Here is a 23322-nt window from a genome sequence, read left to right on the forward strand (position 1 = left end):
TGGAATATAATATATAATACTAAAGAATAAAAAAGTGACAGATTAAAGAAGAACAAAGTAAGAGACTAGATAAAACCAGGTGAATGGCTGAGCATGGGTTGCAAAGAAGAGGGAGGAGGCGTGGGTGATAATTAGGTTTCTGACTTGGATAACTATGAATAGATGAGATGGATGTCTGTACCACTTACTGATATAAGGAAGGTAGCTGGAGGAATGGTGAAGGCAGTATGAACTTCACTAGGGCAGAAACAAAACCAGTTTGTTCACCATGGTACGTTCATTGTCTAACCCAGTCCCAGGCTCAGCATAGGCACTCAGTGAACGTTTATAAGTACACGAAATGAATGATGAATTCAGTACGCATTGAGGTTTTGTGGTGATGATGACTAGTCAATTGGATAGTCATTCATGTCTAAAACTTAGGATAGAATGTGGGTTGGGCATGTAGTATTATGAACATTTGGCAACTTAAGTGATGAATACAGGTGAGGTTGTGAGGAAGAGGAAAGAAAAGGGCAAAGAAGACAAAAACAGAATCCTATTCAACCTGATCTTCTAAGGAGAATGAGTGAACCAGAGAAGAGGTGCCTGTAAAGAAATAGCAAAGGATCAGCCCCAGCTGTGAGGGAAGCCAGGGGAACAAGTTACTGAAAAAAACAAAGGGAACAGAGAGTTTAAGGGGAGAATGTTGTCAGAAGTGTCAAATTCTGTGACAGAGTCTCATAAGATAAAGACTAAACTGTTCTTTCTTGTGCACCAAGGAGGTTTATAAACTCTCTTGTACTTGTGGATATGGTTTTCTTACAGATATTTTTAGAAACACACAAAGTCTATTTTAGAAAACAGTGTTTTGAGTTTGGTAAGGATCCAACAGCATTACATGTGGTGTCATATTTCAGACGTGGCTATTATTGCTAGATTTGTAGGATTTATTGAGTCTTCAAGTTAAATGGTAAGGAAATGACAAATACCTCTCCCTTGTGTAAGTCTTAAATAATTCATAGGTTAGGAACTTGTTTTAATGATTAACAGTTTTATGTTGTTTTTTGAGATGTCTGTGGCTGTGGCCAAAACTTAGGTGTGGTATATGAGGATGGACATCTATACACATAGCAGAGTTTTATTAGCTCTGTGATAGAATGCACAATTCTCTTCCCATATCTATTTTTTCAGTAAGAATACAAAACACATTAAAAATAACAGTTTAGCTACTGAATCAAAAATTGTTTTTAAGACACCAGTGACTTCAGAAAACTCTCCTGACGTTTTTCAGTACATCAGACTACTTAAAGACTCAGTATAAATAGTTTCATATTAATTATGCCCTTCCTGAGGACCTGACGTGGAACAGCCAGTATCCTGATGTATTAGGTTCATGAAAAAGTAGATTTATTCATGCTAGATTTTCTTTTTTTGTTGACTTGTTAATGCCTATTTGATATGTACAGAATTCATCTGGAGGTAATTTGTCCTTCAAGTATATAAAAATCACACCAACATTGCAAAAAACTGTTAACGCTTATGTTTTGGGGAATGTAACTTTCTCATAAAGTACTATAAAATTTCAAACGACTAAAAAGTATTGAAGCTAAAAACTTAAACATCTAAAATTTCTTTTCCATACCTCAGGCTCTTTACTTACCTTTAGAAAATTAAAAAAAAATTTTATTGAAGTATAGTTGATTTACAATGTTGTGTTAGTTTCAGGTGTATAGCAAAATGATTCATATAAAAATATACATTCTTTTTCATATTCTTTTCCCATATAGTTTATTACAAAATACTGAGTATAGATCTCTGTGCTATACAGTAGGTCCTTGTTGTTTATCTATTTTATATGTAGTAGTGTGTATATGTTACTCCAAATTCCTAATTTATTCCTCCCCCTCCTTTCCCTTTGGAAACCAAGACATTGTTTTCATGTCTGTGAGTTTGTTTCTGTTTTGTAAATATAAGTTCATTTGTATCATTCTTTTTTAGATTCCACATATAAGTAATATCGTAGAATATTTGTCTTTCTCTGCCTGACTTTAATTAGTATGATAATCTCTAGGTCCATCCATGTTGCTGCAAATGACATTATTTTGTTCTTTTTATTGCTGAGTAATATTCCATTGTATATATGTACCACATCTTCTTTATCCTCTCCTCTGTCAGTGGATGTTTAGGTTGCTTCCATGTCGTGGCTATTGTGAATAGTACTGCAATTAACATTGGAGTGCATGTATTTTGTTGAATTATAGTTTTGTCTCAATGTATGCCCAGGGCTTCCCTGGTGGCTCAGCGGTTAAAGCGTCTGCCTGCAATGCTGGAGACCTGGGTTCGACCCCTGGGTCGGGAAGATCCCCTGGAGAAGGAAATGGCAACCCACTCCAGTATTTGTGCCTGGAGAAGCCCGTGGACAGAGGAGCCTGGTAGGCTACAGTCCATGGGCTCGCAAAGAGTCGGACACAACTGAGCGACTTCACTTCACTTCATGCCCAGGAGTGGGATTGTAGGATCATATGGTAGCTCAGTTGTTAGTTTTTAAGGGAACTTTCATTCTGTTCTCCATAGTGGCTGCACAAATTTACATTCCCATCAACTAAACTTTTATTTTGAAATAACACTAGACTTACAGAAAAGTTGCAAGAATGTAGAACGCATGGAATAGAGAGTTCCCATATGCCCTTAACATTCTATACATCATGGTGAAATTATACAAACATTTTATTTGTTCAAGTCTAATGTTTTAGAATTTGAAGAGTGTTGTATGTGGATTTTGTCTTTTTTTGTTCAGTTCATTCCCTAATATTTAATCTTCCTTTTTGGTGGTATAATTTTTTTTTCACTGCCATTATGTTCTTCAATTGGTTGTCTCTATGAGAACTATTGAATTTTGTGTATTAATTCTATATGCTGCTACCTAACAGAATTCTCTTATCAGGTTCACTTTATTATTGATTCTATAGCACAGTTGTTAGAGAAGGCAATGGCAACCCACTCCAGTACTCTCGCCTGAAAAATCCCATGGACAGAGGAGCCTGGTGGGCTGCAGTCCGTGGGGTCGCTAAGAGCTGGACACAACTGAGCGACTTCACTTTCACTTTTCACTTTCATGCATTGGAGAAGGACATGGCAACCCACTCCAGTGTTCTTGCCTGGAGAATCCCAGGGACGAGGGAGCCTGGTGGGCTGCCGTCTATGGGGTCGCACAGAGTCGGACACGACTGAGGCGACTTAGCAGGAGCAGCAGCAGCAGCACAGTTGTTGACTTACTATATATAGCACATGGACCAAATCCTGTTTTTGTAAATAAAGTTTTATTGGAACATACACTCATTCATTTATGTATTGTCTTTGGTGACTCTTATGTTACAAATGGAAGGGTTGAGTAGTTGTGACAAAGACCAAATAACCCACAAAGACTAATATACTTGCTACCAGGGCTTAATTTTTAAAAATTGCTGAATTCTTCTCTAGGATATTCCTGAAGAAGTTTTATGTCTTCTTTATAAATTCTTTTTTTTTTTTTTTTAATTAAGTGTTTATTTATTTATTGGCTATACTGGGTCTTCATTGCTGCTCAAGGGCTTTCTCTAGTTGCAGTGAGTGCAGGCTACTCTCTAGTTGTGGTCTGAGGGCTTCTCATTGCAGTGGCTTCTCTTGTGGCGGAACACAGGCTTTAGGGTGCACGGGCTTCAGTAGTAGCGGCATGTGGCCTTAGCTGCCCTGAGGCTTGTGGGATCTTCCTGAAGCAGGGATCGAACCCACGTCCCCTGCAGTGGAAGGTGGATTCTTAACCACTGGGCCACCAGGGAAGTCCCTATAAATTCTTACTCTTTAGATTGATTTCTTGTTTGATTTTATTAGCTGATTTCCTACCACGATGCTGACTAGTAATGGAGATTACTAGTTTTAGTGGACATGCCTTTAGTGCTATTTTATTAGGTGAAATAATGTCTTGAGGACTAAGGTATATACATTTTATCATATTTTTCAAAACCTCTTAATTTTTATTTTTGAAGAGTGGTTTTTAAGTCACATATACGTATTGAAAAGACTTTTCACAGGAAAAAAAATAGGTATTAGATTTTGTCAGATATCTTTTTAAGCATTTATGGAGATTATGCTCCATCTGATCCAGTATGGTTTTTCCCTTTATATCTATCAGCATCATGAATAATACTCATGGGTTTCTAAACACTGCACCAACCTTGCATTCTAGGAATAAGTTTCACTTGGTCATGATGTGCTAATTTCTTAGTGTGGTATAGGATTCTGTTTGATAATCTTAGTATTTCCATAATGATATTGAGTTAATTTTGGTCTGTAGTTTGTTTCTTTTCCTTTCTTTCCTTTTTAAAAAATCTATTTTTATCAAATTTAGGTATCAGTATTATACCTGCTTCAAAAAGAAATTACAAAGTTTTCTTTTATTTTAATGCTCTGGAATAATTTATTGAACAATGGGATAAAGGTTTGGTAGAGGTATACTGTACAGTCATGTGGGCCCAATCTGTATGTGTTTTATTAGTTCTTTTTTGCTTTCCTCTAGTTCTTCTATGAAATCTGATCCATTGATGCTTTTTACTAGAATGGGGTCAGTTTTGGCAATCTGCATTTCCTCATAAAATGATCAATTTCATTTACATTATCAAATTTATTTAAACAGTGATCTGAAAAGCAATGTCTTGTGATTTTTAAACTTTGTCTTTTCTCAGTGGTTATTTCCCACTTGTCAATTTATATTTGTGTGTGTGAGCGTTCTCCTGTTTTTTCCCTGATCAAATTATCTGGTAGAGTTTCCCTATTTTGATTTTTTTCTAAAAAAAATTTTATTAATTAGGTATACTGTGCTTTTATTCTCTACCTCATAAATTTCTTTTATCTTTCTGTTGTCGTTTTAGAATTTATTTTGTAACTATTTTTCTAATTTTTTGAGCTTAGAAGATATTTTATTTTATTTTTTGACTGTGCCGTGCAGTTTGTGGAATCCTAATTCCCTGACCAGGGATTGAACCCAGGCCACCTGTGATGCAAGCGTGGACCCCTAACCACTGGACTGCCAGGGTATTCCCTCATTTTATAATAATAAAAGTAGTTTGTGCTATGAACTTTTCTTTAACACGTCTTTAAATGTCTCTTGTAGATTCTGATCTATAGTGATTTCATTATCATTGTTTTTAAGAAATTCTTTAAATTCAATTTGTATTTTCCCTTTAGACCATGTGTTGCTTAATGGAATTTTTTTTTAATTCCACAAAAATGGAGCTTTTTGTTTTTTGTTTATTTTCGCTATTTCTTATTATGTTGCAGTTTACTCAGTGTTTTATTTCTACTTTTTATGGAACATACTAGTGTTTCCTTTATGACTTACTATAAGATGAACTTTTACAAAACATCTATAGGTTCTTTGGGTGAAGATATATTCCCTTTCAACAGAGGCTAGAAGTGAAGTGAAGTTTTAGTCGCTCAGTCATGTCCGACTCTCTGGGACACCATGGACGGTAGCCTGCCAGGCTCCTCTGTCCATGGAATTCTCCAGGCAAGAATCCTGGAGTGGGTTGCCATTTCCTTCTCCAGGGGATCTTCCTGATCCAAGGATAAACCTGGGCCTCCCACATTGCAGGCAGATTCTTTACCACCTGAGCCACCAGAGGTCAACAGAAGGTACATAATGAAACAGATCTTAAGAATATACAATAGAGGGTAGAATCTGATGTATATTCTTAAGATCTGTTTCATTATGTTACATAAGCCCTCTATCCCTACTATTTATTTATCATGCACATGATCTGTCTCATACTGAATGTGATGCATTATTAGCGTGCTTCTACCTGTGTTGTCTTACAGCTGATATAGCTTTTGCTTCTTAAAGGCAGGCTGTATATTATTTGGTGCATAAATGTTCTAATCATTGTGAACTATAGCTTTTAATACTTCAAGAGCTCTTCTTTGTCATGTTTAATGAGTTTTGGCTTGATATTTCTACTTTGATATAAGAATCTTTACCCCTGCTCTCATATTTTTTCATATCCAGAAATATCTTGGCCTACCTTTTGCTTTTCATCTTTCTTGAACCACTTTCTTTTAGGTGTGCTATCTTATGTAGTCTATAGATGGGTCTTGCTTTGTACACCAAATTAAACATATTTTTAATAATTGAGCTAAATCCATATACACTTATTGATGTTTGGTCTCATAATATTTTATAATTATTCATATTCTGTTATATTTGCTCTTCTTTTTATTTCAGCTTTGCTAGATATAAAATTCTTGGTTACCATTTTCTTTCTTGAATTAAAAAAAAGTCTGCTTCCTTGTTGCCTTACTTCATACCTTTCTTGTGAAAATTGTGATATTAGTCAAATTCGTTTTTCTTTGTGAGTTTTTTTATCTTTTTGCTTAGAGGCCTTGGGAAATTTTTCTTTACCTTTATAATCTAATACTTTTACCCGCATCTCTAGGTTTATCTTAAAGTTCATTGCTAATCATTTGGTTAACCTGAAATAAAATTAATACAGAAAAATCAGGATAAATGCTTTTTTCTCCCTTTGAAAAAGTCAAATTTCAGATACATGAGTTGTCAAGAGCCCTGGCAAATGCCAATAGTGATGATAAAGGCTGTTTTTCAGACTTACTAGGAACTTATAGATCCTCATGGTTTACTTTAGTCTCTGCTGTTAATTTTAAGACAGAACTCCTGCCATACATGATTCAAAACATGCTAAAGTTCTAATGTCTCAAGTTTTTCATTACTTAAGAACTAACCTTAAACCTACTGATCAGCTTTCAACTGTAAGTGCTGGCCTACATGCATGCTAAGTCACTTCATTCGTATCTGACTCTTGCGACCCCATGGATTGTAGCCCACCAGGCTCCTTTCTCCATGGGATTCTCCAGGCAAGAATACTAGAGTGAGTTGCCATGCCCTCCTCCAGGGGATCTTCCAGAGCCAGGGATCAAACCTCTGTCTCCTGTGGCTCCTGCATTGCAGGCAGCTTCTTTACTACTCAGCCTACAAAAGGGTTAAATTTCATGTTTTTTAAAAGATAATCAAGAAAAATATTTATATTAATATTACGTAAATGCCCAAGATTCTAAGAAGTTTGACATAACAATTTTGCTAAATAATATACTAATTTCCTACAATTTATCCTATAAAATATTTTCCTTCCACACATTATAAAACAAACATTTGCTGAACTGATTGTTACATAGTCCAGTGTTATGTGATCATGTAATGAAAGACTCTTTTATAAAACATATACACAAGGATAGAATTAAAACTTACCATGGACTCTGTAACTCTAAATTTCCTGTCTTCTGTGGTTTAAACATAATTATGTTGCATCTACATAGTTTTTTTTTTTTTTTACATTGGGTTTATTTGTTCTTTTTAAAAAGGGGAGAAAAAATAAAGCTATGCTTGTTTGCATACAAACAGGCTGCCCAGAAATTTCATTTACCACAAAACCAGTCCTTATGACATTTTAGGGCTTATGCAAGATATACAATAGAATATATGTTTCAAATGTTTGTGTCATTAAGAACATTTTTCCTTCCTTTTTACATTTTTGGTTATTTGTTTCTCATCTGCATACTTTTAAAAGTATGTGAATTTAACTGAGATACTGAAATGCCACCTGAAAAGTAATTATGTGAATCATTTTATCTTCTGAGGCTTAGTTTTCTCATTTTAAACAAGCTCTGAGAATGTTTAATTTGAGGGTTGTATGGGTTTTATTTATCTGCATTATATATCTTATTCATCCAGTTGTAACATGTGCATAAGATCAATAGCTGAATAAATTAATTGTTCAGTACTATTTCCTGTGTATGAGAGAGTATGTGTATGTGTTTACAATGAAGTTAAAATATTTTTTAAACTTTTAATTTGTGAAATGTTGTATACATAAAGTACATGATGCAAGTGTATGCATTAGTAAATTTTAAAAAGGGAAGACTCATGTATCTGCCCCCCAAGCCAAGAAGCAGAATATTGTTGTCACCCTACAAGACCCCCTAGCTGCCTGTCCTTCTCCCAGCCCATCCCGTGCCCACCTCCCTGCAGGCTGGGGAGAGCCCACCCTTACCTTTTATGGTAATTTTTATCTTGCCTTGTTTTACACATTTTACAGTTGAGAATGCCTCCCTATAAAGTCTGGTTCTGTTTTGATTCTATTTGGGAACAAATAGAAGCATGTAGTATGTGTTTATTTTTGTCTGATATTTTGTTCAAAATTATAGGTTATTTTAATACTTAACTGTTCTATTTGATGCATTTTAACAATTGTATACAATCATATAACCAGCAGCCAAAAGAAAATGTAAAACATATCCTTCACCCAAGAAAGTTCACTCATGCTATTTACCAGTCAGTCCCCACCCTAACCCCAAGCAGCCACTTTCTCATTTCCATCACTATAGGTTAGTTTTGCCTGTTCTGGGAGTAGAATTTCTGATTCATAGGGTAGAAGTTTAACTTTATTAGAAAATCCCAGATAGCACACAAATGTGGTTGTACAATTTTACATTCCCATTGGTGCCAACATTCAGTGTTCCTTTTTTTTTTTTTTTAATTTAGTCCTTCTAACAGGGTAAAAGGGCTTCCCAGGTGGCTCAGTGGTAAAAGAATCCACTTGCAATGCAGGAGATATGGGTTCGATCCCTGGGTCAGGAAGATCCCCTGGAGGAGGAAATGGCAACCCATTCCAGTATTCTTTCCTGGAAAATTCCATGGACAGAGCCGTCTGCTGGGCTGCAGTCCATGGGGTTGTCAAGAGTTGGACAAGTCTGAAGCAACTGAGCATGCATGCGCACAGGCTCAGCTTAATGTTCAGTAGGTTAGATGTGTTAAATGTGTTTTCAACCTATGATGCTTTTGACTTCCGATGGGTTTATTTATATTAGGATATAGCTGCATCATTCAGTTGAGAGAGATCTGTGCGGAGATAAGAAGTGAAAGTGAAGCTGAGCAGTTGTGTCCTACTCTTTGTGACCCCATTGACTGTGGTCTACCAGGCTCCTCTGTCCATGGGATTTTCCAGGCAGAAATACTGGAGTGGGTTGCCATTTCCTTCTCCAGGGGATTTTCCCAACCCAGGGATTGAACCCCGGTCTCCCGCATTATAGGCAGACACTTTACCGTCTGAGCCACCAGGAAAGTCACAGAGATAAGAGGGGAAAGTCAAATGAGACCTTGAGGAAGCAACCAGACAAACTCAGATGGTGGGACTTTCTACAGCAGTCTTCATCTTTTAAAAGAGTCAGTGCCATAAAAAATATTCTAGATTAAAAGAGACTAAATAGATATATCAAAAACATAGTGTATGATCCTTGTTTGAATCCAGGTTTCGTTTGCTCTTTTAAAAGCTCTAAAGGAAGTTTTGAGAATTGGGAATATTTGAATCTGAGCTAGATATTTTATTATATCAGGGAATTACTTTTACCTTTCTCAAATGTAAGAATAATATAATGATAATGCAAAAGATTGTGCTTGTTTTTAAAAGGTGAAAGTTTTAGTTGTACGCTGTTGTATCTGTAACTCGCAAACAGTTTTAAAAAAATGAATACTTGTATTGATAGATGACACAAGTAGATCAGATTTTGAAGGCTGTGTCTATTGGTGCTTACTTTTCTGTTTTTAAGAAAACTTAAGTGTGTTTGAAATTTTTCATAGAAAGGAGAAAAAAAATAAGATCAAAAATTTTTTGCACTTAATACTACAAGCAATAAATGCTGGAGAGGGTGTGGAGAAAAGGGAACCCTCTTACACTGTTGGTGGGAATGCAAACTAGTACAGCCACTATGGAAAACAGTGTGGAGATTTCTTAAAAAACTGGAAATAGAACTGCCATATGACCCAGCAATCCCACTTCTGGGCATAAACACTGAGGAATCCAGATCTGAAAGAGACACGTGCACCCCAATGTTCATCACAGCACTGTTTATAATAGCCAGGACATGGAAGCAACCTAGATGTCCATTAGCAGACGAATGGATGAGGAAGCTGTGGTACATATACACCATGGAATATTACTCAGCCATTAAAAAGAATTCATTTGAATCAGTTCTAATGAGATGGATGAAACTGGAGCCCATTATACAGAGTGAAGTAAGCCAGAAAGATAAAGAACATTACAGTATACTAACACATATATATGGAATTTAGAAAGATGGTAACGATAACCCTATATCTCTTTCAACAGTGATCATGTATTATTGCTTTTCCATGTGTATCTGTAACACTTATGTCCAGTCTCAAAAGTAAAGATTTTAAGAAAGAAAAGAAAAATGTAACCTGTGGTGATTAAAAAAAAATTTTTTTTGCACTTAATAGAATGGTAAAATATAAGATAGCTGATGGTGACTAGTATTCTCACGATCTGTTTATGGGAAACAAATTAACATAACTTTCATGGAAGATAGTCTGTTAATACGTATTTAATTTTAAAATATATAAAAAAAAAAGTGATTCCATTTCTGAATGTTTGTCCCTCTGGTTCTGCCCACATTGCCTGCTTTCCTGTCCGCTCACCTTCCTAGTCTGCAAACGCCTCTTTCGTTTTTCTTAGTCTATATGCATATCGTTCTGACATTCCTGATGAAGTTGAGATAGGGATTTCAATTCATCACTAAAATGTGGAATTTTTGCAATATTCTAATCAATAGTGTATGATAAATCTTTGTTGTCTAAAGTAGAACCGTTTATTTCACTGATCACATAGAATGTCAATGCAAATTTATTTAATTGAATTCAAATCCAAATCAACTATATTATCTTTGCTATCTCTACTGATAACGTGGTGCTCATATACTCAAGTGAGTCTGTATGCCTGAATAAAATCAGAATTTTTTGGTTCAATACTTTATATTTCTAGTGTATATTAGTAAGTTTATAGTATACTCTGAACAAATATTCACATTAAATCTTGACTTAGCCTAATTACTAAATAGATATAAATAGAGCCACAGATCAATCTAAGTTTATCTGCATGTTTATCAACCTCGGAAATGAAACTAACATTAATTGCATATCTATTTGTAATTATATTGGATATCTGATTAGTAAGGTAATATGACCTGATTTTAATAGATGAGGAAATTCAAGCTTCAGGAGATTAAATATTTGCCCAATATCGTGATTCTAGGTAGTAGTCCTGGTATTTGAATACATGATTTATAATTATCTAGTTTCAGTTCAGTTCAGTCACTCAGTCGTGTCCGACTCTTTGAGACCCCATGAATCGCAGCACACTGGGCCTCCCTGTCCATCACCAACTCCCGGAGTTTACTCAAACTCATGTCCATCGAGTCGGTGATGCCATCCAGCCATCTCATCCTCTGTCATCCCCTTCTCCTCCTGCCCCCAATCCCTCCCAGCATCAGGGTCTTTTCCAGTGAGTCAACTCTTTGCATGAGGTGCCCAAAGTATTGGAGTTTCAGCTTCAGCATCAGTCCTTCCAGTGAACACCCAGGACTTATCTCCTTTAGGATGGACTGGTTGGATCTGCTTGCAGTCCAAGGGACTCTCAAGAGTCTTCTCCAACACCACAGTTCAAAAACATCAATTTTTCGGCACTCCACTTTCTTCACAGTCCAACTGTCACATCCATACATGACTACTGGAAAAAACATAGCCTTGACCAGACGGACCTTTGTTGGCAATGTAATGTCTCTGCTTTTTAATATGCTATCTAGGTTGGTCATAACTTTCTTTCCAAGGAGTAAGCATCTTTTAATTTTATGGCTGCAATCACCATCTGCAGTGATTTTGGAGCCCCCCAAAATAAAGTCTGACATTGTTTCCACTGTTTCTCCATCTGTTTCCCATGAAGTGATAGGACCAGATGCCATGATCTTAGTTTTCTGAATGTTTAGCTTTAAGCCAACTTTTTCACTCCTTTGCTTTTCACTTCTCTTCTATTCACAGCTATTTGTAAGGCCTCCTCAGACAACCATTTTGCCTTTTTGCATTTCTTTTTCTTGGGAATGGTCTTGATCACTGCCTCCTGTACAGTGTCACGAACCTCCATCCATAGTTCTTCAGGCACTCTTGTCTGTCAGATCTAATACCTTGAATCTATTTGTCACTTTCACTGTATAGTCACAAGGGATTTGATTTAGGTCATATCTGAATGGTCTAGTGGTTTTCCATACTTTCTTCAATTTACGTCTGAATTTGGCAATAAGGAGTTCATGATCTGAGCCACAGTCAGCTCCTGGTCTTTTTTTTGCTGACTGTATAGAGCTTCTCCATCTTTGGCTGCAAAGAATATAATCAATCTGATTTTAGTATTGACTATCTGATGATGTCCATGTGTAGAGTCTTCTCTTGTGTTGTTGGAAGAGGGTGTTTGCTATGACCAGTGTATTTTCTTGGCAAAACTTTGTTAGCCTTTGCCCTGCTTAATTCTGTATTCCAAAGTCAAATTTTCCTGTTACTCCAGATACTTCTTGAATTCCTACTTTTGTATTCCATTCCCCTTTAATGAAAAGGACATCTTCTTTGGGTGTTAGTTCTAGAAGGTCTTGTAGGTCTTCATAGAACCATTCAACTTTAGCTTCTTCAGCATTATTGTTTGGGGCATAGACTTGGATTACTGTGATACTGAATGGTTTGCCTTGGAAGCAAACAGAGATCTTTCTGTCATTTTTAAGATTGCATCCAAGTACTGCATTTCAGACTCTTTTGTTGACTATGATGACTACTTCATTTCTTCTAAGGAATTCTTGCCCACAGTAGTAGATATAATGGTCATCTGAGTGAAATTCACCCATTCCAGTCCATTTTAGTTCACTGATTCCTAAAATGTCGATATTCACTCTTGCCATCTCCTGTTTGACGACTTCCAATTTGCCTTGATTCATGAACCTAACATTCCAGGTCCTATGCAATATTGCTCTTTACAGCATCGGACTTTACTTCCATCACCAGTCACATCCACAACTGGGTGTTGTTTTTGCCTTGGTTCTGTCTCTTCATTCTTTCTGGAGTTATTTCTCCACTGATCTCCAGTAGCATGTTGGGCACCTATCGACCTGTGGAGTTCATCTTTCAGTGTCCTGTCTTTTTGCCTTTTCATACTGTTCATGGGATTGTCAAGGCAGTAATACTGAACTGCTTTGCCATTCCCTTCTCCAGTGGACCACGTTTTGTCAGAACTTTCCACCATGACCTGTCTGTCTTGGGTGACCCTACACAGCATGGTCATAGTTTCACTGAGTTAGACAAGGCTATTCTGCTTTATTGACTACGCCAAAGCCTTCAGCTGTGTGGATCACAATAAACTGTGGAAAATTCTGAAGGTGATGGGAATACCAGACCACCTGACCTGCCTCTTGAGAAACCTGTATGCAGGTCAGGAAGCAACAGTTAGAACTGGACATGAAACAATAGACTGGTTCCAAATAGGAAAAGGAGTATGTCAAGGCTGTATATTGTCACCCTGCTTATTTAACTTATATGCAGAGTACATCATGAGAAACGCTGGGCTGCAGGAAGCACAAGCTGGAATCAAGATTGCTGGGTGAAATATCAATAACCTCAGATATGCAGATGACACCACCCTTATGGCAGAAAGTCAAGAGGAACTAAAAAGCCTCTTGATGAAAGTGAAAGAGGAGAGTGAAAAAGTTGCCTTAAAGCTTAACATTCAGAAAACTAAGATCATGGCATCTGGTCCCATCACCTCATGGGAAATAGATGGGGAGACAGTGGAAACAGTGTCAGATTTTACTTTTTGGGGGCTCCAAAATCACTGCAGATGGTGACTGCAGCCATGAAATTAAAAGACGCTTACCCCTTGGAAGGAAAGTTATGACCAACCTAGATAGCATATTAAAAAGCAGGGACATTACATTGCCAACAAAGGTCCGTCTGGTCAAGGCTATGGTTTTTCCAGTGGTCATATATGGATGTGACAGTTGGACTGTGAAGAAAGTGGAGTGCCGAAAAATTGATGTTTTTGAACTGTGGTGTTGGAGAAGACTCTTGAGAGTTCCTTGGACTACAAGGAGATCCAATCAATCCATCCTGAAGGTGTTAAGTCCTGGGTGTTCATTGGAAGGACTGATGATGAACCCTGAAACTCCAGTACTTTGGGCACCTCATGCAAAGAGTTGACTCATTGGAAAAGACCCTGATGCTGGGAGGGATTGGGGGCAGGAGGAGAAGGGGATGACAGAGGATGAGATGGCTGGATGGCCTCACCGACTTGATGGGCATGAGTTTGGGTAAACTCCGGGAGCTGGTGATGGACAGGGAGGCCCAGTGTGCTGCGATTCATGGGGTCTCAAAGAGTTGGACACGATTGAGCGACTGAACTGAACTGAACTGAATGGTCCATGTGATTAGTTTGGTTAGTTTTCTGTGATTGTGGTTTTCAGTCTGTCTGCCCTCTGATGTATAAGAGGCTTATGGAAGCTTCCTGATGGGAGAGACTGACTGGTGGGGAAACTGGGTGTTATTCAAATGGGCAGCCCCATGCTGAGTAAATCTTTAATCCAATTTTCTGTTGATGGGTGGGGCTGTGTTCCCTCCCTGTTGTTGACCTGAGGACAAACTATGGTGGAGGTAATGAAGATAATGGTGACCTCCTTCAAAAGGTCCCATGCACGCACTTCTGCACTGGGTGCCCTCAACTCTGCAGCAGGCCACCGCTGACCCAGGCCTCTGCCAGAGACTCCTGGGCACACATGGGCCAGTCTGGGTCAGTCTGATGTGGAGTCACTGCTCCTCTTTTCTGGGTCCTGGTGCACACAAGGTTCTGTTTGTGTCCTCCCAGAGTCTGTTTCCCCAGCCCTATGTAAGTTTTGGCAGCTCTGTGGTGGGTTAATGGCAACCTCTTCCAAGAGGGCTTATGCCATAGCCAGGTCTACTGCACTCAGAGCTCCTGCCCCCAGCAGTCCACTGCTGACCCGTACCTCCACAGAAGATAACCAAACACAGTTCTGTCTCAGCCTCTGTGGGGTCTTGGGTCCTGGTATGGACAAGGTATTTTTGAGCCCTCTGAGCATCTCTGGCGTGTGTGAGGTTTGATTCTAAAGGCGATTTCACCTCTCCTACCATGTCTTACTGGGGCTTCTCCTTTGCTCTCGGGTGTGGGGTATCTCCTCACAGCCGCTCCAGCGCCACGCAGCTGCCTATATGGTCTCCTGTAGTCTCTTTAAAAGAATACATAGAGATAGAAACATTAAAACTTTGAGAATTTTTATAAAAATGTTAAACTTTTTCTAATCATAGTTTTTTTCCACAGTCATTAATTCTGACCAGCATTTATGTTTCCATTTTTGCAGAATTGTCAACCTGGTTTTACTTATTTTTTTTTCCAGCCTGGTTTTAAAACGTATAGATTTCAGTTGCAATTTATAATGTGGCTTAAGAACATCATGTTCTTTCAGGCTAACCACATTTAGGTTGAGCCATTGTCTGACAATGGTATTTATCAGCACAATTTGCAAATATTATGACATTTTTAGACACGATGCTAAATTATGGTTTCAAAATAGATGTACTGGCTTTGCCAGACAGAAATTCTGCAACTTCAGCCATACTGGCCATGTGGGTGCAAACTGTCCACATTTGTTCATATATGTGGCCTTGGTGGGCAGGCAAGCCAGCCAGACTTCTTAACAATCCTGATAAGAGTTAACATGACAAAAGAAACTGAAACTCATAACAAGCCGCTGTGTCTTTTCTTGTTTTTTTTTTTTTTTTTAAAGAGCCAGAGTATGAACATGTATTCGTCTTTCAAAAACTGTTATTTTGTCAGCCCACAGTTTGATTTCTGTGATAAAGCTGAGGATTTTGGAAACATGTAATTCAGTTTTGTTTTTATAATATCAAAGTATTAATGTAAAACTCTACTGATAATAAAAACAGGAAGAGTTAACATAGTGCAGGAGATTAAATCAAAGCAAGATAGTAGTAAAATTAAAGAACTATACGAAAGGAGAAAGATCCATTGAAAATGGACAGTGGTGTAATTAATACCACCTATAAGCCCATCATTGTATATTCAAAAGCAATAAAGTTGTAAAGAAGATTTATGAAAATGCACTTTCAACCCAGAAGGAACTCCAAATAAAAATTTACTGCTTAGATTTTGAATTTGAATGTATGCTTTTCAAGTATGAGGTTAAAAATGAGTGTATTTATGTCGGGAGAGATTTTTGATTCAGCGAAAAAAGGAGTAGGCAAAGACTTCTGTTTCAGGTCCATTTAACCAATATTCACTGGCTCAGGAACGTGCGCTAAGCATGGTGGGCAGTAGCAGATTCCTGCTGTCAAGGAGATTACACGGCACTTGGGGAAATAAGATGCATACAGACATGACCACACTGCAAAATAGTATATGATGAGAGCCAGAAATGAGGGCAGCAAAACTCAAAAGGCTCTCAGAGGAGGGAGGAGCCAGAGGATTTGAGGAGAGGTTTTATTGTAGACCTTAAAATAGGCATTGTCACTGAGAAAGATGGAGGTGGTGTGGGCAAAGGTTTAGAGCTGGGAGAATCTCTGTGACTTGTGAGTTAACCAGTGTCTCCCCTCTGTGTTCATGTGGAACCTGACACCCACATCTCTTAGCAGGGGTCCCCAATCTCTGGGATCTAATGCCTGGTGATCTGAGTTGGAGCTGAGGTAATAATAATAGAAATAAAGTAAGCACAATAAATGTAATGTGCTTGAACTACACTGAAACCATCCCCTCAACCCCTGGTCCGTGGAAAAATTGTCTTCCATGAAACCAGTCCCTGGTGCCAAAAGGTTGGGGACCACTGTCCTATAGCATTTACCAGAAGAGATTGTAATGGTCTCTTTATCACCTTCACTAGTTTGCCGTTTGCTGAAGGACAGTGAAAATCCCTATTATTTGCAGAGCCTTTATTCATATATTCACATCTTGCTGAAATGTATTTGTGATTCCCCTAATATAGCACTTTTGCTGTTATTCCATGCACGTGTTTCCAGCTGGAGTTGAACACGGCCATATTCTGCCTTCTTGTTTCCACTCTCCTTTTGTAAACGTGTCATCTTCATAGTATTTAGTGCCACATGTTTTGCATTTTTGTGCTTTGAGCTGGTGATCTTCCTGTTTGAAATGGCCCCTAAGCCTAATGCCAAAGTACAAGAAGACTGCCATGTGCCTTACAGAGAAAAATGTGTGTGCTGGATTGCTTGTGGGTTCAATGTTAATGAATCAAAGCTGCATTATTAAGGAAAGTGTCTTTAAACAGAAGCACACATAAAACAAAATTATATGTTAATCAGTTAATGAAAATATTCTCACCAGAGGCTCTTAGGAACGAAACTTCATGTTCCCCAAAGAGCAATGATTTGGTATTTACAAATTCACTGTTTGATGTGACTTTATTCAATGTAACTACCCTGAGCAACCAGAATTGAGTGTATCTATTACTTCTGTATGCTCAGCACTTAGTGTTTAGTAGGTGGCCATAGAGTTTTATGAGCAAACACCTGAATACAGGGAACTGGGAGGAATAAACCAGCTCATTGGAAATGTTAAATGCTGAGTTCAAGACTGGGGTGTGAATACCATGCAGGCAGTGGGAGGCTGTCCGAGACAGTCCCCTGGGAGTGATCTCTCAGTTGTGAACTGTTCACCAAGCGTTAATTGAATGTGTTGGCTGGTGTGATGGACAGAATGAATATCCCTGGGGCCTTGCTTGCAAGGAGATACTGCAGAAGCTCTAAAAATACTCTTTCAGCAGGATTAATTTCCCCGGGATCTATAGGAGGGATTGGAACTGAGAGAAACTGAAGACACAAGGAAATGGCACCCCACTGCAGTGTTCTTGCCTGGAGAATCCCAGGGACGGGGGAGCCTGGTGGGCTGCCGTCTATGGGGTCGCACAGAGTCGGACACGACTGAGGCGACTTAGCAGCAGCAGAAGACAGAAAACCAAGTTACTGCTGTAGCTGTCCCCACATGCAGGGTGCTGGCGGGGAGAAAGAGAAGTAGGGGAGACACCTGACTTACTGTGAAGCAAATCCACAGCATGATTCGACGCGGAGGACGAGGGAGATGGAGGAACAAGATTAAACTCTGAAGTCTGCTGCCCTTGACTTTGTTAGTTCCTGTTTGCAGTTTTTTTTTTTTTTTTTTAATGTTTTCCTCATCTCAGGTAATTACTCTGTACCATGCTATCTTTTAAGTCATCTATAATGAGATCACAGTCCTCAGCCATTGTAACTAAGAAGCTGAGGAATTGTCTAGGGTCTGGGGTGACAGTCAAAGACAGTGCATCTGGTTTTAGAATGAATAGTGAATTTTTATTGTTAATTGTGAAATTTTGCCTGGGGTAGGGATCCAGAGTTGAATTATCCCCCTTTATAACTGAAAATGTGTGCCATCCCAATGACTTCCACTCTAATGATAAGCTATGTCCTGCATTGTATGGCTAAATATTCCTAATGCGAATATTAGTACTGACTGCATTGGTGAGAGAGTAGGACAGATTATCATTCACTGTTGTTCTTTGAGAAATCATACTTGAAAAAAATACATAGAGACCCAGGGATCTCCATTAATTATGTCTTCAGTGGCATGTGTAAAATAGTAAACTTTTTTAAGCTGGAATGTAAATCCTTCATTGTGAAGTACAGTGTATTCACTATCTTTCTTTATACTTTCTGTAAATTGAGAAATAGAACCTTTAATTTCCCTTAGCAAGATTGTGACAGAGAGCTTTAGTTTTAGAAAACTATTTAGTTAAACATGGGGTTAAAACACTTTCTCAATGAACTTTTTCTCATTAAAGATCATCTTTTAAAGAGATAGTTTATATCTTACTATAAGCTATTTGCCCTACCAATTTTTTTTAAGGTTATGGAAAACTTATATCCAGCTTGGACCCTTTTGAATAATACATTTTTTTTTCCTGGCAAACTCATCTCAGTTAATCAAGAAATGTAGTATTTTTAGTCAATTTTCAAGAAAAAATTTGAATGGCACTAAGCTAGGAGTATTTATTCTATCTGTGGCTAAGTACTACATGTATTTAATTCGAGGTTTAAAATCAAAGGAATTTTGATATTCTTTATCTTTTTCCATCTGCTCATAGTTTAGTATATCTTTCTGAACAAAGCCATGTTTGTAAAGGATATTAAGTTTTGTTTGGCCTTCTTCTCAACTGTGAGTACTCAACGGACCTTAATGCGAGGTTATGCTCCCTGGACTGATGGATGTATAAACAGAAGACAGATGGTGTGGAGATGACTCTGATGATAATTCATTTTTCAGCTAGTCAAGAAGATATTTTGATTACAGTGTGTTTAAGTAATTATAACACAGTCTGCAATGTTAGTCTCTCTGGGAAGCAAGCACATGGAAAACAAGTTACGTGTTATTGCTGCCCAACAAAGGAGGCAGTGTGGCGTAATGATTTTAATTCCTAGTGCTAGATTAGGACTGGAGGAGTTTAAAATATGTCATGCCGTACGGTAAGTCAATTAAACATAGACCAAATAAAAAAGGTAACTGCACAGTTTTGAGGCGTAAATATTTGTCTTGGAAAGTATTTAGATGTTACTATATGAAAGAAACCAGTATTTTTGCATTCAGGCAACAGTCTGTATACAGCTAATTAAAAAATTACATGGCTTGATTTTTAGTTTATGTGAATCATAATTATTATAGAGCTTGCTTTCTGCATCATGAGTGTAAAACTGAAATCAGAGAACTGACATCAACAGCATGTTAAGTCCGTGCTGTTCTTAAAGTTTTGAAAAAAAAATAGCAAGCAAAATATCAAAAGGAGAAAAAAATAATTAGAACTGTGTGGATAGGCCATATAAATTTTATTTTCATGTACTAATTACAGTGTATACCTCTGGGTTTTTTTATTGTTTGTTTCACAATAGGATAATTGATCGCTTAGATGGGGTTCGTTTGTTGTGGTCCCTGCTAAAAAATCCTCACCCGGACGTGAAAGCCAGCGCAGCTTGGGCGCTCTGTCCCTGCATCCAGAATGCAAAGGTAAGAAGAGACCGCAAGTCAGTCCATCCTAGAATCTATAATACCATGGTGAATGGTGTTACCACAGGTCACCAACTGCTTTTCACTTCTTTATGGTCAGATTTTTACTTGGGAAAAAGAATACTGAACTTTTGTGCCAAAATAACTTTTGAGCAGTACCTTTTCCTGGTCAGCTTTTAGATGTCAAATGAAACTGGGCTAAGATGGCAGAGCTTACCATGTTCTACCTGGCTGGTGGGATTGAAACAAATACCACAGGTACATCAAGGGGAAGGAAAATATACTGTTCTTACCTCTTGGGTGAGAAAAAAATTGCATTACTGCTACTTTCAGAAGCCCAAGATAACTTCTGTCTTACTTACTGCCTGATTGACTACCAATGAAAAATCACTAAGTTCTTTATTACCTTGAAAAAGTCACATAATGTCATGAATTGCACTTTTCTTATGTGTTAATAAAGACTAGATGTAAAGTCTAGAGATTTCTTTCTGTAGAGTATTGTTACAGAAAGCATTTAATTCCTGTAATAAATTTAACATGGCTCTAACTATCCTAATATTTGTGACTAGAAGTAATTGTAAAAAGTGAATTGTGATATATACTAATATTTAGAAAAGACTTATTACAAACTGGTTAGTGGACTATTTTTTTTATAACAACAAAAGAGGGAAAAATAAAAACACCTCAAATGTTAGCCTAAAGGAAAACGAATAACAAGATGACAGTACAGTCATAATATGTCATCCAGCGCAGCAATAAAAAATGAATGTACTTCAGCAATGTCTGCATCAATATCAGTGTATCTCATGAACATACTGACCAAAATAAAAGCAAGTTTCAGAAGCAGAGATACAATATAATCGTTCTATATAAGATCCAAAAAATTTTTTAAAATACAAAATATAAATGATATTATTTAGGGAGCAAGAAAGAAGCCTATTGAAGAAAGGTTGCTACATGTCTTTGAAGGATTTCTTTAAGGATATTCTTTAAGAAAGATCTTAATCCTCCTTAAACAATCTTTCATATCTTTAATGATCTTAATTATCTTTAAGAAAAGCTAATTGGTTTTAGAGACAAGCCAAGACTGATAAGCAGAACTAACTTCAGAGGAACAGAAGACAAAATTAAATTTTTAAAATTAACATCCTTAGAATGACCCAAAGGATACTGCTAAACCCAAAATAGCTAAATAAAAAAGTATTCATAGATTAAGAAAGGGCTTTTAGAAGTTAAAAATATATTTGAGAAACAATAAATTTAATAAAAGAGACAAATTCTACATTATGTGTGGTACTAGGGTGTGACTGAGTAATTAATTTGGATGATAAAGTCTAGTAAACAACTAAAAATGTAAAGTAAATGTAAAAAGAAAATAGGAATTGCAAGCACACAAAAGGAAAGCAAAAGGAATAAACAATCATTTATAAAAGGGGGAGATGGTTTCTATAAGCTGAAGTGTTGAAGAAAGACTCTAGTCTCCAGATTGAAAGATCCATTTAGTGCCAAGTAGGGAAAAGGAATTTATCTATACCTAGACACAAATTCAAATTTGGCATTTCCAGAAATTAAAGGAAACAAAAAAGTTACATAAGAACAAGAATCACACCAGTATTAGACTTAACATCATTCACAGTGAATTCTAAAGCAAATGGAACAAAACTTTTTCTGTCTTTAAAGGAAAACATTTTTTATCCTGGAATTCTATATCCTGCAAAACTAGCACCTAAGTTAGTGTAGGGTAAGGATGGAATAAAGACATTGTTCTTTTAGAAATGTTGGGATTCAGGAAAGTTATCCTCCATGAGGCTTTTCTGAAAAAAAATTAACTTCAGAATGTTTTCCAGCAAAACAGAAGATTATAAGGAAGGGAATAACATGAGTTATAGAAATAATAATGATCAAATAAATCATTAGAATTTTTGCCAAATGAGAATTTATATTATAATATGGCTTTCAATTTTTATCAAATTGTTAAGAAAGAATTTCTTCAAAAGTAATGGCATAAAATAAAAGCCATTAAAATAAAAGATGGTATTGTCGCAGTAACAATCTGAATCTAAAGTATCAGATGATTAGGAAAGCATGTTAGGTAGTGGAAGGTAATAGGTAAAAACATACCAAAGGTCTTTCCTTTTCCTGGAGAAGCTTGTTAGAGATACTGGGTAACTCTCAATCACCATTGACAATAGGAATTTAGTATTATCATTGGTGAGGTACCATTTTGTATGGTTAACATTTCTATTAATGTTGTTATTACATGTTAATTACACCCTTTATTCCTATGGATTTCAACTCTAAATCTGCCTACTTATCTGTAATTGGCTTTAAAAGATTTTCCAATGTTTTCATATTCATTCTTCTTGCCCAGGATTTCTGTCCTGAATACCCAACTGGTCTTCTTTGCTAACAACCTAAACTGAACCACATTGAAACTTTAAAAACAACCCATCTTGTCTGTGTTTAAGCCCTTGGCCCGAAGGACCAGTCTAGACCCAAGCCTCAACAGAGAGCTCCATTCCTTCTGAACCTCTTCTGCCTTCCACTGCCTTCCACGCCCACCAAAGACCACATGAACTATAGCCAGCCAGGCTTCTCTGTCCATGGAATTCTCCAGGCAAGAATACTGGAGTGGATAGCCATTCCCTTCTCTAGGTTAATCCACTTTGCAATGTTCAATTTAGAATCTTCAAGTAGTATTTTGTATATTCTATTGTTTGGAGGTGAATTTAAATTGTTTTCAAATAAGAGTAAGTTCTGTGGGAGAACAGAGGCAGGAAACACTTTGAACATGCCGGGCATCCTGCTCACAGTGAAATAACAGAATCAGACGAGGTCCTGCCAAATATTTTGGCCCATTCTTCCTTCCCCCTCCTCCTCACGCCTCCTTGTTTCAGGTAAGTTTATGACTCAGCTTTCTAGGAAAAAATTCCTTTTATTTGGTAAGAAAGCATTTCCACATTTTTCACGTAAGATACTTTTGCAAGTCACTTTAGAATTATTAACTTATGAATCATAGGAGTTGGCATCATTTTGAAATAAATAACTTCTTTGTCTAGATTAATGGCACTGACAGCAATGCGGCAGAAACCAGCTATTGTCAGTTACAGCCAAGGGCAGCCCCAGTGGGAAGAGAGTAGAAGGCATGTCTTCAGACAGGTCATTTCTACTTCAGGGTCCCTGAACATCTGTCAGGCATCATAAAAGCTGAGCACACTACATACGTGTCCATGTGGAGTCAATGTGGTGAGACGTCAGCTGTTGAAGACAGATGTTACCCATTTTTTATACTGTTAACAGCATATCCATGAGAACACATTTTCAGATCTGTTAAGAAAAT

General features: G+C 37.4%; 1 protein-coding gene and 1 long non-coding RNA gene across 2 annotated transcripts in view; one reads left to right on the forward strand and one right to left on the reverse strand.

Annotated features, from left to right (window-relative positions):
• The window catches only part of ODAD2 (outer dynein arm docking complex subunit 2), a 149579-nt gene that overhangs the window by 71116 nt on the left and 55141 nt on the right, over window positions 1–23322 (forward strand). Inside the window, exon 17 of the mRNA XM_065921256.1 lies at window positions 19868–19982. Within this exon, the coding sequence (XP_065777328.1) occupies window positions 19868–19982 (115 nt within the window). The remainder of the gene's footprint in view (window positions 1–19867; window positions 19983–23322) is intronic.
• The window catches only part of LOC136159256 (uncharacterized), a 126371-nt gene continuing 118101 nt past the window's right edge, over window positions 15053–23322 (reverse strand). Inside the window, exon 4 of the long non-coding RNA XR_010661436.1 lies at window positions 15053–15150. This is a non-coding gene — a long non-coding RNA (uncharacterized lncRNA). The remainder of the gene's footprint in view (window positions 15151–23322) is intronic.

Source organism: Muntiacus reevesi, chromosome 2 (genome assembly GCF_963930625.1).
Source record: "Muntiacus reevesi chromosome 2, mMunRee1.1, whole genome shotgun sequence".
Taxonomy (NCBI): domain Eukaryota; kingdom Metazoa; phylum Chordata; class Mammalia; order Artiodactyla; family Cervidae; genus Muntiacus; species Muntiacus reevesi.